Source organism: Calidris pugnax, unplaced genomic scaffold (assembly GCF_001431845.1).
Source record: "Calidris pugnax isolate Ruff unplaced genomic scaffold, ASM143184v1 scaffold45, whole genome shotgun sequence".
In the NCBI taxonomy this organism is placed as follows: Eukaryota; Metazoa; Chordata; class Aves; order Charadriiformes; family Scolopacidae; genus Calidris; species Calidris pugnax.
The window spans coordinates 2,999,989-3,015,838 of NW_015090764.1; the positions used below are offsets into that span (position 1 = coordinate 2,999,989).

General features: G+C 49.9%; 1 protein-coding gene across 1 annotated transcript in view; it reads right to left on the reverse strand.

The window, feature by feature from the left end:
* LOC106894782 (tapasin-related protein-like) overlaps nucleotides 1-15,348 on the reverse strand; it is a gene marked incomplete at its 3' end in the record, with an annotated part of 21,638 nt that extends 6,290 nt beyond the window's left edge. Inside the window, exon 1 of the mRNA XM_014953728.1 lies at nucleotides 15,258-15,348. Coding sequence (XP_014809214.1) covers nucleotides 15,258-15,348 — 91 coding nt within the window. The remainder of the gene's footprint in view (nucleotides 1-15,257) is intronic.
* Between the last annotated feature and the right edge of the window lie 502 nt (nucleotides 15,349-15,850).

Genomic DNA, 15,850 nt, shown 5'->3' on the forward strand with positions numbered 1-15,850 from the left:
GGTGGGGGGAGCCGGTGGGAACCCCTCGTCCTGCGGGAGGGGGGGGGTCGGGGAGAGGGGTCCCCCCGGAGCAGGAGGGACCGCACATCCCGGGCCCTTCCCCGCTCCCTGCTCCGGGGGCACTTCCAGCCGGTTTAATCAAAAAGGGGGATTTTCTGGGGTTTCTTCCCTGCGCTTTCAGTGGCAGGGGTGTATACAGTAAAAGCAAAACTTTTTTTTTTTTTTTTTTTCATAATTTAACTGGTCAGTAAAAACTGAGATGCATTCATTTAGTGCACAGGCCATCAAATACTCAGCTTTGAGATTAATCCAGACAGCAAGTGAAACCAGGAGTTCCTCATCTACAGAGCAGTACCAACCTTGAGAGGCCTAAAAGTTTTAAAAAATTTAAAAAGCTGTAAAATTAAATAGTGTGAAATAATGTTGGCAGTTGAAGATAAACAAGCGGTTTAGACGTGCGTTTTAAAGGTACAGAAATAATTTCTACACCCAGCAGTTGGGCAAGATGGGAATTAATGTTTGAATATTCCAGGCAGAATTTGGAAAGTTGCGCAAACCGTAAATCGGGGTGGGAAGGAAACTGTAACTCTCTGGGCACTCCTGGAAAACTCCTCAAAACAAGGATTGCTTCACTCGCTCTTACAGTTTAAACAAACTGTGAGTGTTATGGAAACAATCACCTAAATCCAGGTTTCAGAGGATTTGGAGGACAGTAATTGAGCTAAATTGTTCACTTTTATAGATGAGATTGACCCAATCCTTAAATAATGGGCTTGAGAGGGCTCAGCTCCTGGGAGTCTTCTCATGGGGTGAAACGCAAACCCCCTATTGCAGGTCCTTTTCCCAGGAGGTCACTGAGCTCAGTCTGATCACAGAGATCTCTACTTTGGGGTTACGGTTTCTGAACAGGAAGCTCTTCTCATTTTAGCTGAAGAACCTTCTTCAGTTCAGCCCCAGAATATTTAAGACACTCGCCATAATTTATTCCAGCAGTAGCTGCAGTTACGATGTGCTGTGTACACAATTTCCCAGCTCAGTCTTATTCCATATAATTTTGAACTTGAGATGCTCCAATCAGGATCCTAATTTTGCAGGCTCTGTCTGTAGACAGATACACATGATGAGTGGCACTCTGAAACTCTGCTGCTTTTCCTTTTCTTATGAACTATGGAGAACCCAATCAAGCGTGAATCCAGCCATAAGAGGAAAATATAAATAATCATTACAGCATTTACCTCCTAGAGGTTTATTACTAGGTTACTTACTGAATTAAGATGCTTTTGGGATGTGCCCAGGAAGCACTGCAAGGCAGAGCCATGCGCATTGAACTGAGCATCACCTCAAACCTTTCCCTGGGGAAAGGCTCGGGATGACACGGGAGAAACACAGCTCTCCCTGTTCACAGACTGTAATTCCGGTCTCGTTAATTCATTGATCAGGAGGGTTTGATATTTATAGCCAGATTTAAGGGGAGAAACGCAGCTCTCCCTGTTCACAGACTGTAATTCTGGTCTCGTTAATTCATTGACCAGGAGGGTTTGATATTTATAGCCAGATTTATACTTCGGTTCGATTTTTTTTAATAATAATGGATGTTTATTTCTCTCATCCATTACATGTCATCCCATAAGCTGTATGAATTTATGGAAAACAAAGTGAAGCTGATGTACTTTCTTTGTAAAATTAGAAGGTTTTGGCACATGTGGGTGTCTTAAGCACACAACTCAATATGCTGTTGAGCTACTGGAAATGTAAATCTCTCAGTAGTTAATTTCAGCAGTGACTGTGTTCCCTCGTGGGTGGGGAAGAATTTTCCAGTTTCGTTCCTCGGAGCTCAGGAAACTCAGCAGTTTACTCTTCTGTGCAGGAGGTGGCACTGGAAACACAGGAATGAGGGCCTTGTCCTCTGCTTGCCTTTACAGAACAGGCTGGTGTTTGAATAACGCCTTGTCAGTGGGTTGTTCTCACCTTCAGAGAAAAAAGCTCAGCCTCTTGCTGAGGAGTAATTCCCCAGGGGCAGGGTTCTTACCTTCAGAAAAAAAAGCTCGGCCTCTTGCTGAGGAGTAATTCCCCAGGGGCCTTGCACTGGCGTGGGAGGGGATTCCTGGGGTGTCGGTAGGTGCCCTGGGCCCATCCCAACGGCAGCGCAGCCGGGTGACTGTGAAATGTTGGGGTTTCCGGCCTGTACCCCCAGAGCTCTCGAACAAGCCCCAGAGCTAATGGAAGTCATCACAGGACATGTTAAAAATGTGTCTGAGCTCCACAGATGAGTTGGCATCTGATGTAAATCTCATACCCTGTAGGCTCAGGGTACCAGGACACATGCAGGGGTGTCTGCAGCTCCTCAGGCCCCGCTGGTGTGTTTGCAGTCGCATCTTTAAGCACTAATTTGACGTCTCTCTTGCCATGGCTCAGTTGTCTTATTTAGACAGTGCTTTCCATGTGCGTTACACTTCCCAGGTAGGAGACAGGGCTCCTTCTGCAGAAAGCTCCTGCAAAGTTGGAAATGACGATGCAGTGAGTAGTTCAAGCAATGCAAGGAAAAGAGATAAATAGTGGTGTTCTTGTTCTTACGTTGCTGGATAACAGGAGCACACACTGGAGACTGCCCTTGGCTGTACATACAGCTCTTCAGTGTCAATAATGGCAGTGAGGCTTCCACATGGGTGACCCCCCAACGGGACAGGGGGACAGGTCTCAGGAGAGTTGTTACGGAGCCAGCTGCCACGTGCAGAATTAGTGCTCCTTGTGCCATCTACGTTACCTGATCAGTTTAATGACTTTGGCTCTGCACCTATAAACGGTGCTGCCGTTCGTGTGGTCTCTGCTGCTTCCCAATGCCGTTGGGGTGGGGATCTGTGGGGAGGAGAGGCATCAGGCAGCAAAGTGGGTTTGGAAATTGTGCACTTGTGGAGGTGTCTCAGCACTGTCTGTGCACGCCATTAGCCTGAGGACAACTGCCCTTCCCTTTAAAACGGAGTCAGGTCTCGACTGCTCATGGCACGGCCAGCCCTTGGCAGAGAGTGTCTTGTCCAGATTCCCCTGGGAGACCCTGTGGCTGCCCCTCGGTTTAGGAACATCGCTTTCCACTGCCATTGGAAGGTTTTTCTGCAGCTGCTTCATTCTCCGCACTAGTTCTGACCAAACCCAGCGTTTTCTAGGAAAGCTGCTTCCCTGCTGTCACCATGGAGATGATGCCTCCTCTCCTCTCTGGCGGGGGAAGAGGGAAGGAGTCATTCCTGCTCTCCTGCCCCAGCTGGAGACCAGCCCCAGTGTTTGCAAAAGCACTTCCATGACTTGATCCGTATTATCAAAAGTGCCTTAAATGGCACTGCTGTGGCTTCTCCCTTGGCATGCACTGTCTTAAAACAATGTATTTGGACTACTTTTAACAGCTGTAGTGTTTAGTTTGGAAGGCAGGAGAAGCTGTTCTGATGTCTTCTCTCTAATCTTAATTTGCTACTTGAGTGCTTGAGGACAGGAGACAGCGAAGGAGCTGAGCTATAAAAAGAAAAGGGCATGAAGGAGGAAGGGAAATGAAAAGCATTTGCCAAAAGACTCTGGAACTTGTACTCTGCAGCTCAGATCTGCTGGTGTTTGGAAGCTTTGCGTGTGTCTGTGGGGATTGGTGCTGTCCGGGCTGCGGCGGCCGCCGTAACTCCTGAGTGGGAAGGGGTGTCTGACTCCATCCACAGCTGTGGGTACCAGCAGCTTTTCCCTTGGGGTGCCTGAAGAAAACCCACCCAGGGCCTGGGAAGCCCATCTGGAATGCTGACAGCAGGAACAGGCACTCTGCTGTGGTGGTTGTGGTGGATGGGGGTCTCTGAGCTGCAGCTCACAGTCTGCCTGGGGAAATCCAACTGCTGGGCAAAAAATAAACCAGCAAATCTGTTCCTGGGACCAGACGGTGCCTGTGATGGGCCATGGATCTTGAAAGGCCTGAAGCATATTGTTCTGAGCAGCTGATCTGCTCAGAACAGAGGGCAGAGATTTTTATTCCTGCATTAAACTGAATTTAGGTGGTTTTGAGGGGGTGGAGGCCATGGGTGGAAAGAGTGGATTGAGTGCAAAGCTGCCGGTGGCCAAGAATTTGCCCGGCCTGTTCAGCACTGTCCTTTAATTGAGAGGTGACAAGTGACATCTTTCCAGCTCCTCCGTGCTAAGGAGGAGGGGGCTGCGTTTGAGTGGGTGGTGCAGAGGGGGTCCCTGGCTGTGCCGCCGAGAGCTGTCTCCTCCGGAGTCGGTTCTCCAGGAGGAAGGCTCATTCCGTAACTGCACGTCCAGTTAATGTGGAATCCAGCTCCCCATAAAACAGGACAAAAAGCTCGTTCAAGCTGATCTAAACTATGTGAATGGCAGGAGTGATGCAAAGCGGGTAAGGATGAAGCGCTTCCTTTGGAAGGGGGCACAGCCCTGGCATCCCCGTGGTGGGGCTGGTCCATCAGGAGCCACGGAGCCACGGAGCGGCAGCATCCCCTCGGCAGAGACGGGCCCCGCCGGCCGCTGCCCTTCTCCCAGCTCAGAGATAAACCCGAGCACGCCACGGAATGTAGGTGCTGAAGGTGAAAGAAAAATAAATCATCGGAGTTGTAGGAGCTTAGAGCTCATGTGCTTGGCTAAAAAGGGAATTTTAGTCTCCTAAATGTCTTCTTTTTTGCGATGTTGGGGATGCTGTGAGAGACCTCAAAAATCGCACAAGAGCAACTTCTCGGAAAGGGAACAGCTGCTCCAAGGGAAGGATCCGCACCACCGGTGTGCCGCGAGCTGGAAAAGGCAGGGTTGTTTTCATAGCGTTAATAAAGTTTCCTTTACAGCTTTACCAAATGCTACAATTTCAAATAATTTTGTTCCTAATTAGAAGAAACAAATTAGGCTTGCTTGAAATCCTTCCAGCGTTGCCTGACTCTGAGTTACCCACCGGCGGCTGCCGGGGCTCAGTGTTCACCTGCGAGTGCTGCGGGAGGGGGTGCAGGACCCCACCACCCACAGTCACCCCTCACTGTCGGGGGACCCCGTGCTCCCCCCCAGCCTCTGCCAGGGGAGATCTGGGGCCTGTGCTTCAACCAGAGGGTCCTGGAAGGTCCCTTGGACCCGGAGTCGTTCAGGATTGCACGCACTCTGCTTTGGGCTGGTTTATTTTCTTGAAACAGCCTTTCAGTGCCTTCTCCCTTCGTGTTTGTTTTTGTTTTCTGCCAATTAACTGAGCTGAAGCCTTTGCAGGTTCGTGAAGTCTTACCCCCACCCCAGTTTGGAAGAGGATTGGTGACAGATTCATCTGAACTTTGGCTCTTCTGAAGAGTTTGGTTTAGAGGTTAATCCCATAAGCAGCTCAGCGAGAAGGAAGGGTGGTGGAGGGAAGGCGATCCCGTCATAAGAATGGATTTAGGGAGCATATTTCCTGCAAAAACTAGGTACTTTTTGTAGTTAAGATTCTCACAGCAGTGTAATTTTCCAGTTAAGAGCCATGCTTTGCCGGCAGCGAGAGCATCCTGCCTGCACTCAGGTGCCCCGTGCGCATCCGGAGGGTTGGATTGGAGATTTGGGGGAGTTTTCTCCCACTTTAGCAACCAGCGACTGACTTTAGTGAGAGCTGAGATTCTGGAGAACAAGATCATAGCGTGGAGCAGGCGAGGACCTGTGCTGCTTGCGGTGGTGGTTGTACCCCCAGCCCTGCTGAGGACACAGCAGAGGCCAAGGAGCCACGGTGGGAACTCTCAGTGTCTGCCACCAGCACCCCCGGCCACCTTCTGCCCCCTCCTCTCGGGAGGGGGGTCCTGCTCTTTGTGAAGGCCTCGCCATGTGCAGGGGCTGGGTTGGGTGCCCAAGCTGGAACACAACCCGGGTTGTTAAATGTCCATGTTTCCTGACTCCTGCCTTCATGGGTGAGACCGTGTTTCGACCAGAGGAACCAAAGGCAGGGTCGCTCCGTGCGAGGTGGAGCTGCCGTCGTGTTGCCGCTGAAAGATACAGAGAGAAGATCATTGAATAATCGTGTGCTTCCAATAATGACAAACACGGGCTTGGCCCAGGCTCAGGAGCTGACTAAACATCTGGCAGTTCCCCTCGTCTCACAGCCAGTGCCACGGTCTTTAATTTCCGTGATGTTTTTGGCTATATTTCATATGGCCAATAGGAGAGGAAAGTCGGGAGAGGAAAACTAATAGATCTGTCTTTCTGTGCACGTGTGGCACCGAGACCCGTGGGACAAATTGTGTAGCTCTGTAAAGTGCTGGGCAGTGTGATAAATTGTCTGCTATATTGCATTCTGTCTGCTCATCCATCTCCCCCTGGATCCCCCCAGCATGGTACAGCCCCCCCCCCACCATTCCCATTAACCTCTTCCTGGGAAGGGCCCCCCCAACCTCCTGAGTTGCTACAGAAATGTCTGTCTTTAACCTCCAGATGCCATTTCCCCTCTGGTACCCGAAGTCAGAAGTTGGCTGTGATTTGGAGTATAGAAATGGCCATTTTGGGACACTCCAATCATACCTCTAATTCTGTTTTCTCTAACAGGGACAGAATTGCTGTTCTCTACTGCACTTTCTGGAGGTTTGGTGGAGAAGCAGAGATTGGGCTGAATTTGGCATGCTCTGTTTTCCCTCTCTTTCCTTTGCTTGAGGTCTTCCTGGTGGATGTTTTTTTATTTAACAAATTAAATGTGATGAGAATCAAGCACAGCAGTTCATAATTACTGTGTAAGGACTGACTCGTGTACCACTGACACCAGTGGGGATTGATAAGGGATGTCAATAGGCAGAGTTGTGTCTAAAGAGAGGGCTCTTCTCGAGGCAGTTCTGTTTCTGGAGAAGTGACCGCATTTACTGACAAGCAGAATTAATCTGTTGGGTTTTGTTTGCATGGATTTTGCAGGAGTAAAATCCAGCTTGTTTTCCATTTCTGCACCATGAGAACCATATTGATTTTTCTTCACTTCTGATTGTTCACATTAGTGGATTGCTTTTAAATAGTTGACAGAGAGATCATTCATTTTCCTGCCCCAACATATTTTACAGCGCCTTTCTTGTTTTATGTGTGTGTGTGTGGGTTTCCACAGTTGTACATCATATTGATCACATTTTGCAAACTGCAGTCCCCGTAGGAGTGGAGGAACCGCTCCTCGAGGGGGCTTTTCTCCCCCCCCGCCCCCTCCCCAGCAGCTCCAGCGTCGGCGCTTCGGGTTCCCCACCGGGAACCTGGAGATGAGGTTTGAAAAAGCCTCCGAGACAAAGATCAGAAAATGCCAAAGTAATGACATGACTGTGGGGAAATTGATAAGAGTCACAAGAGGTGTTGGTTAGTGACAGGTACTGAGGGAGGTCGCTGGGGTTCTGTCACTGTGGAATAAGGGGTGACGTGCTCTCCAGGGGACTCTGGAGTGTTCTTTTCACCCAACAGACACAATAAATGAGGAAACCTCCAGGCGTTTTCTCAGTGCAGAAGCCCCCAGGCTTCAAAATGCTGCCCCAGCCCAAGCACACACCAACAGCTATTTGAGGTTTGTGCCTTAAAATGCAGTATCTTGTTCAAACCCAGAGACTTGTCTGTCACACAGAAGCAAAGCGTTTCAGGGCTGCAGTAAAGGAGCAGACACCGAGTCTGATTTTTGTTTGAAGGTTAGTATTAGGGAACCCCCAGCTGACCATTACCCAGGGATGTCTGCAGCTGAAGTGGTGGTGCTTGTGTGAGCGTCCTCATATATTGCATAGACATGTCATTTTATTGCTAGAGTTTACCCCTACGGAGTGGAAAAGTGTAATTTTTTATGTTTGCAGATAGTGATATTAAACCCCAGGCCTCCTAAAATATGCAAGCTTGTCCTGTCTGGAATTTATGTCTGTCTCAGCAGGAACTGCACATACTGCACAAAGCTTTTGCCCAGAAAGGTTAAAAACATCTTGTCTGTTCAGCAAGACCATGACTGAGCTAGAAATAGTCCCGGTGCCTGGGGCAGGGGAAGGCAGGGGAATAGCTAAACCACCGAGTTCATTCAAAACAGAATATAAACTTTTCATTTGTTATATTGTCTTTTTTGGGGTTTTCTAGCCACATATTTTATCTACCTTTTGCTTTGAGTGTAGAACAGCAAACTTTGTGGAAAAGGATATTTATTTCTCATGGCTCTTTACACTGAAAAAATAATGGGGCCTTTTAGTGCTCATATTAGATGTTCTTAATATTGATTAAAGTATCATTACTACTATCAATCGGCACTATAATGATAAGAATATACTGTGGGTGAGCAGTGCCTTTCCCGTTGCTGCTCCGTGTGAGGAAACCCTGTGGGACCAGGAGCATCGTTCTCGGTGGCGGGTCCCCGGGCGCTGCCCTGGGCAGGACGGGCCGAGCGGGTACGGCCCCAGCTCCTGCCACCTCGCAGCACAGACGACCCAGGAAATCAACACCAGCATTTCATCCGTCTGGCTTATGCCTTAGGTGTAGCTCTAGGCTAAAAGATATTTTAAAATGGGATTTAAATGTGAATTTTATAGCTTCCAGGGCATTTACAATGGGCATGAAAGGCAGAACAAAACTCATCAGAGAGCTTGTTACAGATTTGGAACAAGGAGTTGTGCTAATGAAGGCTCACAAAACTGCCCTGGAACGGTCTGCTACTTGGGCATCGGTAGACATTTATGAATTAAAATATTTTTTCCTGGGGGCTAGTGACTTGTCTTCCCCAGAGGAAGAGACAGTAGTCTGGAGGTGATGTTCCACCACACTAGCAGGTCTCCTCCTGTCATTCTGAATGAAGCATCGAGACCTGTCTCACGGCACGTCTCCACGGGGGGAACAGGGGGTGGATTTATGAATGGTCCCACACGCTCCCTGTGCTTGTAGCTTTGTTTCTGGGGCATTGCCAGGGGACAGATTTAATTTAGTTCAACACCACCATACTAGAAAGCACTTAAATAAAATTAATGGCTAATGCAGCATTCCTCAGGAAGGAAGGGAGTGTGACTGCACCATGTTTCATCCTGTAAATACTTGCCCACTGCCCCCCTTCCCTCAGAGATGTGAACTCCCCGGACCCATAGCCATGGGAATGGAGCCATGGAGCTGCTCTCCTCCCCCCGGGTCCAGCCCTCGCCCAGAGGGACCCTCTTTCATGTCTCCTGTCATTTGGGCACTTGAATTCATCCCAGCCTGGACATTCCTGAAATAGCTTTATGGCTCTGGGGCATCACCAGCAGGAGCATCGGTGCCCTGGAGGGGATGTGATGGCCGTGGGATGAGCTGACCTCAGCAGAGAGCAGCTGGGGGGGCTGTTACACGTGGAGGGGCAAGACAAGGCAAAGGGGTTTTGGGGAGCCCCACAGGAGATGGGCTGACACTGGGATGAAGGCAAACTTGCCTGCGGCAAGTTTGCCTTCATCCCAGTGTCAGCCCATCTCCTGTGGGGCTGGTTCAGAGCTCAGGAGGGCTCAGCCCTTAGGAGCTGCCTTCCCTGGCACTGACCCCCGTCTCTTTGTGCACGGTTCTGTTAAAAAGGCTGCACAAATGGGTGAAGAGAGAGGTCGAGGATTGGCCCACCCCGAGGAAACTGAAAGTGCACAAAGGGAAGGGAGACGAAACCCTATGCTGAGGTTTCCTCCTGTGGAGGCATGTTTGAGGACATCCCTGTCCTCAGTTCTGCTGCTGAGGTGAGGATCCAATGCTGAGCCAGTTGTCCTGCCTCTTCGCATCCTTTCCCCCCCCACCATGTCCCCTCTTTAGGCTGAAAACCTTTTGGGAGCAGGAGCTGTCTCTCCCTATCGGCTTTTTTAGAACCTGGGGAGGGAGACGAAACCCTATGCTGAGGTTTCCTCCTGTGGAGGCATGTTTGAGGACATCCCTGTCCTCAGTTCTGCTGCTGAGGTGAGGATCCAATGCTGAGCCAGTTGTCCTGCCTCTTCGCATCCTTTCCCCCCCCACCATGTCCCCTCTTTAGGCTGAAAACCTTTTGGGAGCAGGAGCTGTCTCTCCCTATCGGCTTGTACAGAACCTGGAGCGATGGGGTCCTGGGTTCAGCGAGGCCTCCAGGCAACAGGACAACAGCGCTAATAATGAGAATTAATAACTAATTTATCACTTTGCTCTCAGTGAATAATCTCCAATAATCATGTACAATTTGCTGCTTCAGTGAATGCCCTGATAATAAACAGAGCTGGTAGAATAAAGTCACAGGAGTGAAAACCCCATGTAAAAGGAGTGAGGAAATGGTCAGGACTAATTAATTAAAAAAATTCCAGGGAATGTTGGTGCATAATCACTTGCAGTTTTGCCCAGTGGTAGTGATGGTTCGGATAAAGCAAACACAGGGGATAAAAAGGATATAAGGCAGATGAAAAGGGAAGAGAGCTCAGTCTCTTGTACAATTCTCGTTCAAGCGTCGGGTCCAGCTGGGATCCCGGCACAGACTGCGTGAGTTGGGGGGGCCTTTTTCCATCTTCAACCTCATTATGGGGTGGAGAAAGTGCAGTGAGAGAAAATGGCTTGCCACTGAAGCAATTAGGTGGGAATTAAATATTCACAAGGTCCAAATGATTGGGGCATTCAGACTGGAGATCAAAATCCAGCCTGCATGGGAAATGCAGAGAAAATTGCCATTTCCCGGGGTTTTGCATTGCTCGCAGCCGAGGGGCACTTTGTGCGGAACTGCCCGTAATAACTAAATGACACTTACTTTCCCCATTTGCTCCTGCCTCTCCTTTCCCCACCATTACTACATTGCTGGATTCGTAGGGCTGTGCCAGCTCATACCTGGAAGATCTGGCCCTTATTTTCATTTGTGTTCATTGCGAAGCTGTTTGTGGAAAGGCAGGTCCCGGCAGCAGGAGCCGCGGGGCCGCAGTGTTGTTACTGGAAACTGTGGAAACCCCCTCTCTGCTCCCAAATGGAAATGTCTTTCGGAAACAGATTTCACTCGAATTATATTGTTTTATTTGTAGCACAGTGTTTACAGTGCCTGCTCGCATTATCCCTCACTGATGTGTACTGATGATGCATAAGTCAGATTTCACAACGCTGAGAAAATTAACGCTTCAGAAGAATTTATCTCCGTGGTTATTGATGTTCTGTCAGTAGCAGCGTGCTAATATTGTCTCCAGAGAAACTAATGGCACTGACAAAAATCACTGAACTTCTGTTCTCATCTAAGTATCTAGATAAAAGATGGCATTTCTGCATGTGAGAAGCATTTTTGGCGATAGCAAACTATTCTCTGTTTTCCCCTTTGTGAGTTACAGGATATTTGTCACGTTTTTCTTTTTTCTGGCCAACTTTCTGAAGCACAGTTTGGCAGATGTTATTTACTCCTGCTTTGCTCTCTCATGTCTTTTTCCACGGAAGTATTAAAGCATTTAACTGTTATGTAGGCCACCGATTCCCATTACTTTAACTAGAGAGAACACCTCTGGGTACCTGGGAGGCCCCGGGTCTCCTGCCGGTCCCTGCAGCTCTGGTGACTGACACCATCACCCCCCGGCCCCACCTCGGCCCGAGGGTGCCAGAGCCAGGGGCTGCTCATCTGGGATGCGATTTGCAAATCCTCCCAAGCAAATCCTTTGGGAGAGACGAACCACAGTCAAAAGCTGGATGCAGCCTTTACCCAAAACTGGGGTTTGACGTGAGGTGAGACTTAATTTTATGTTAAATGTGATCATAAAGGCTTAGACTTCCAAGGCATCTGAAGAATAAAAAACCTAGTTCTTGTCAGATGCTCTAAGCTTCTTTGAACATGACATGCACAACTCCTGATTTTTAGGAACATCCAGACTGTGACCCGGAGTTTATAATCACAGGCTTTGGTGTGTTTGCTCCTGTCTTCTTCCATTGCTTGGTCAGGCTATAAGGTCGGGGTAAAGTCTCTTTGGAGTTTGTTCTCTCATCACCTTTCCCTATTAGCGCCGTGCGGAGACGAGCAGCTCCCTGTGAAGGTGGGGGTGAAGGGGTTTGCAGGCTCTGAGGGGGGAGCAGGGGATTCTCCACAGGGTGGAAATGACCCAGAGCTTCACCAAACAGACTCTGTGCCAGGTGGAGGAGGTTCTCTCTGCAGATGAGGAGCTGCTGGTGGTGACACCCCGGGGGTTGCCTGGCCATGGCCAAAGAAATCCTCTGTCCTCCTCAGCTTTGTTACTGAAAGGCTGGGGGGGGGGCGCAATTTTGGGTAAGAAGAGTAATTTTTTTTTCTGTGCACAGTGGTGACTTCTCAAGCATATTAATTAGTAGAAATGATGGAGACAGTCTTTTGAAAATAGGCCATTATTAACTGAAATGTCAACAGTAATAAACTTCCCAGAGGCATCCAGCAGCTGCTGGATTAGGGTCATAGTTTCCATCAGCTGTCCTGAGCTGGGGCTGATCAGGAGGCTGGTCCTCTGAGGAAGGGGATGTCTGTCCCTCCGTCCATCCATCCCTCTCTCTCTCCCTCCCTCTCCCGGTCTCCCTCCCTGGCGCAGTTTCTGGAGGGGCTGTTGGACCAGGGCCTCATCCTGGTCTTCATTTCTGCAGTGGCTCGAGTCGTGCCAAATGCTGCACTGGACAAATGCCATTCAGCTGCTCTTTGATCCCACTGGTAACCAGGTCTGCTAAATGAATATTCACCCTTACATACTCATAAGTTTGTGAATAAAGCCTGTTGGTGGGATGAAGTGCTAGAGGTTTCCTGTGCACAAAAAGCACCTGCATTTCTAGAGAGAAAAATGAGAGTCTAACATTTTAAAGCCATAAGGAATTCCAATATTTAATGTTTTGGACAGCTGATTTGAAAGTAAAAATGCAGGCAGGGCTTTACTCATTTTCTCATTAAGCCACCTGAAACAAATCACAGTGGCTGTGCAAGATGCTTTCACTGAAGGACAGGGACGTTTGCCAGTTCTAATCCAAACAGCGCGGGTTTGGGAACGCTGCCGCTCACGGACTTGGCCGAGCAGGAGGGAAGGCAGCGGAGCCAGCACCATCCCTGGATCCAGCAGAGCATCTCCCTGGGGATCAGAACCTCCCTCTGCACCGACACCAGCACCAGCCCGGCCCCCGCGCTTGGGCCCTGGCACGAGAGGTGGTGGGTTCAGGGGCACTCGGGAGCTTCCTCCTCCTGGCACCGGCACCAGGCGATGCTCTGAGCTTCACAGCCCCCGACCCGACCCTCCCCGTCCCTGCACCCCCCAGACGTGCAGACCCCAGAGCTACCCATGGTGGGAAACGTTCTCCCTCCATCTCATGGGCAAGTCACAAGACTTAATTAATGCTTCTGAAGTGCTCTGCAGCCCTTGGATGACAAGCAGGCTAAAATATTGTTAGTCCCCAGGGAGCGTCCCCCTTCAGGGAGGAACTTGGGTTTTTATTTAGCGAGCGGTGCTGTCTGGGGACTGTCCTGACAGTGATCATTTCTGAGGCGAAGCAGCAGCAGGTTCACAAGGCGCTGCTGAATTTTAAATAGACTCCAGTTTATCATTGAAACACAAACAGCCCCTGTTGCCCCACTGCAGCCAGCCTGGCCTGAGACCCTGCCTCCAGAAATGGCTCTGAGTTGTGCAGAAGAAGCACAGGCAGAAATCACAGCACAACATGAACAGGTTCAAGAGATCCCACCTTGATTTCCTCAGGCAAAAACGGATGGAGCCAGTTAATTCACCTTTTCTGTGGCAATGTCTTACCCTGCTCTGCACCTTTAAGTTGGGCAGCAATCTCCCCTTATCCCTTGGGGAGAGCCAGGGCACTGCTAGAAAACAATGTTAGGATAATGCAGATTATGTAAATGTACCCGTTTTTCTACCATTTCTTGTGCTGCCCGTGGGAGCAAGTATTTTCTGGTGTGTGAGCAGGCTGCAGAATTGAACCCTCTTCCTTTTTAAAAAATGCTTTACAAGAACAGAAATGTCTTCAGAGGTTCACTCGTCTGATCCCCGAACCAGTGACTGTGAACGCAGCACACGCCGCGCAGCAGCCAAATAACCCTCCAGGAATTCTTCCTATTAAAATAATTGCCAGGGCAGAGGAATACTGCAAACAGCTGTGGTTCATCCCGCAAACATATTCTCCCTCCTTTTGGAGCCTCCGCTTCCAACTTATGCCAGAGCCTGTCAGCTGCAGGAGCAGTGGAACATATTTCCTTTGCAGAAATGAAACGATTACTGTTGAATAAATATGTTGTGCATAGACCTGAACTATCCAGTGAGTATTGCATATGCAAAAAGGAAAAAAAGTGACAGTGTTTCACACTGAAATGAGCTGAAGCGACAGTTCATCTGCCTAACAGGATGGCAGCGGAGCTGCCTTGTGTCAGCAGCCTAGCAACACCGACTTTAATGAAAAAAAAAGCCCCTGAACTCAGTCCAGCTCTGGATGGCATCCTCTTGCCGTTGCAGCACCCGCGCTGCCGGTAACAGGCTGGGAATCGTCACGGGGACGTGCCAAGGGAGAGGTTCCCCCGCAGAGCGAGCATCCTCCTGCTGACACCCAGCCCTCCCCCTGCCCACAGCCCCTCAGCCCCCCGGCTGCGCTGTGGGTCAGGGTATCCCCCAGCTGTGCTGGGGACACACTCTGCTGGTGCTGGGACATGGCCAGTGCCTTCTCCAGCACCGTGGCAGGACCCGAGGCGATGGGTTTGGTGTTCAGAGCTGCTCCAGTCTGTCTGCTCCGTCTGCTGGCAAACCCGGCCATGGAGTTAGTCTGACTAATTTTTCATGAATATCAGTTGCCTTTTGCACTGTTTCTTTATTATTTTGACCATGGGCTTTGCAAAGGCGTAACCTAGTCTTGAGTGATTTACAGAGGGGCATCATTTCAGTCTTTTAAACCAGCTTTAGCGTGGGCTGAAGAAAAGCCTCATGTGGGAAGGACTGGAGCTCCCAGTGCCCTCACACCATACGTCTCCCCACAGCTGTGACCCTCTGTGTGACCCACAGCAAAGGGCCCAGCAGGGGAGGGTGGGAGACCATGGGGGGCTCGGGGTCCTGGGGCTGGGACCCCCGGGCGCTGCTGGGCTGGGTTTGCTGTTACACCGTCCCCTGGGGCAGGTGCCCGGCGCTGGGCAGGGTGATGCCAGAGGGGACAGGACAAAGCCCAGGCTGCAGCTGCAAAGGGACATCGGGGAAACACCTCGGAGGTCAACCTGAAGCCTGTTTGCCCTGGTTTCGTGGGCTGGGTGTTCATCTGACAAAGTCAAACCCTCCGACAGGCCCATTTATTTCTGTAAGTCACGTCTGGCTGGAGCAGATGAGCAATGGACACTGCCACCTCTGAACCTGAGGTATTGGCGAGCTGTCACCAGCCCTTACTGTCACCGCTGTATTTCTTCCCCGCGGGCGTGCGGGAAGGGGAGGGCTGTGCAGGAGCCGCCTGTCGCGCCGCTGAAATAGACTGCGCCATATTTGCAAAATATTGTTAATCAAGAGCCACAGTTCAAGGCATTTGACTGGCACATCCAGTTAAGTGGTAGCAAACACATGTTGTAAAACTACTGTGCTGAGGCCACCTTCCTAATGAATGCAAAGTGGGAGCAATCAATCAGAGCCTCGAGAGCAGTCAGCACTCAGCTCCCTGCATCTGCAAACGCAAATTGAATGAACAATAATGAGTGTTATCTAATTAGTCCACACAGCTGCAGTGTTACAGCCCCATATAGGACATACCTTGTTAAATTTCATGGTATGTATAATAGATTGTCTGAGTTAAAATGATTGAGATTCACCATGAGCATGTCGAGAACAACACCGATAGGTAGATTCTTAGCAATAAATGCATTATCCTCAGCAGATGGCCTCTGGATTAACTACTGCAAGGAGCTCTTTAACAGTTAGCTCGTTAAAGTGCAAACGAGCCAGTGCAGCACTGCTGCTCGGTGTGGGAGTGCCCTGGCCAGGATCGGGAC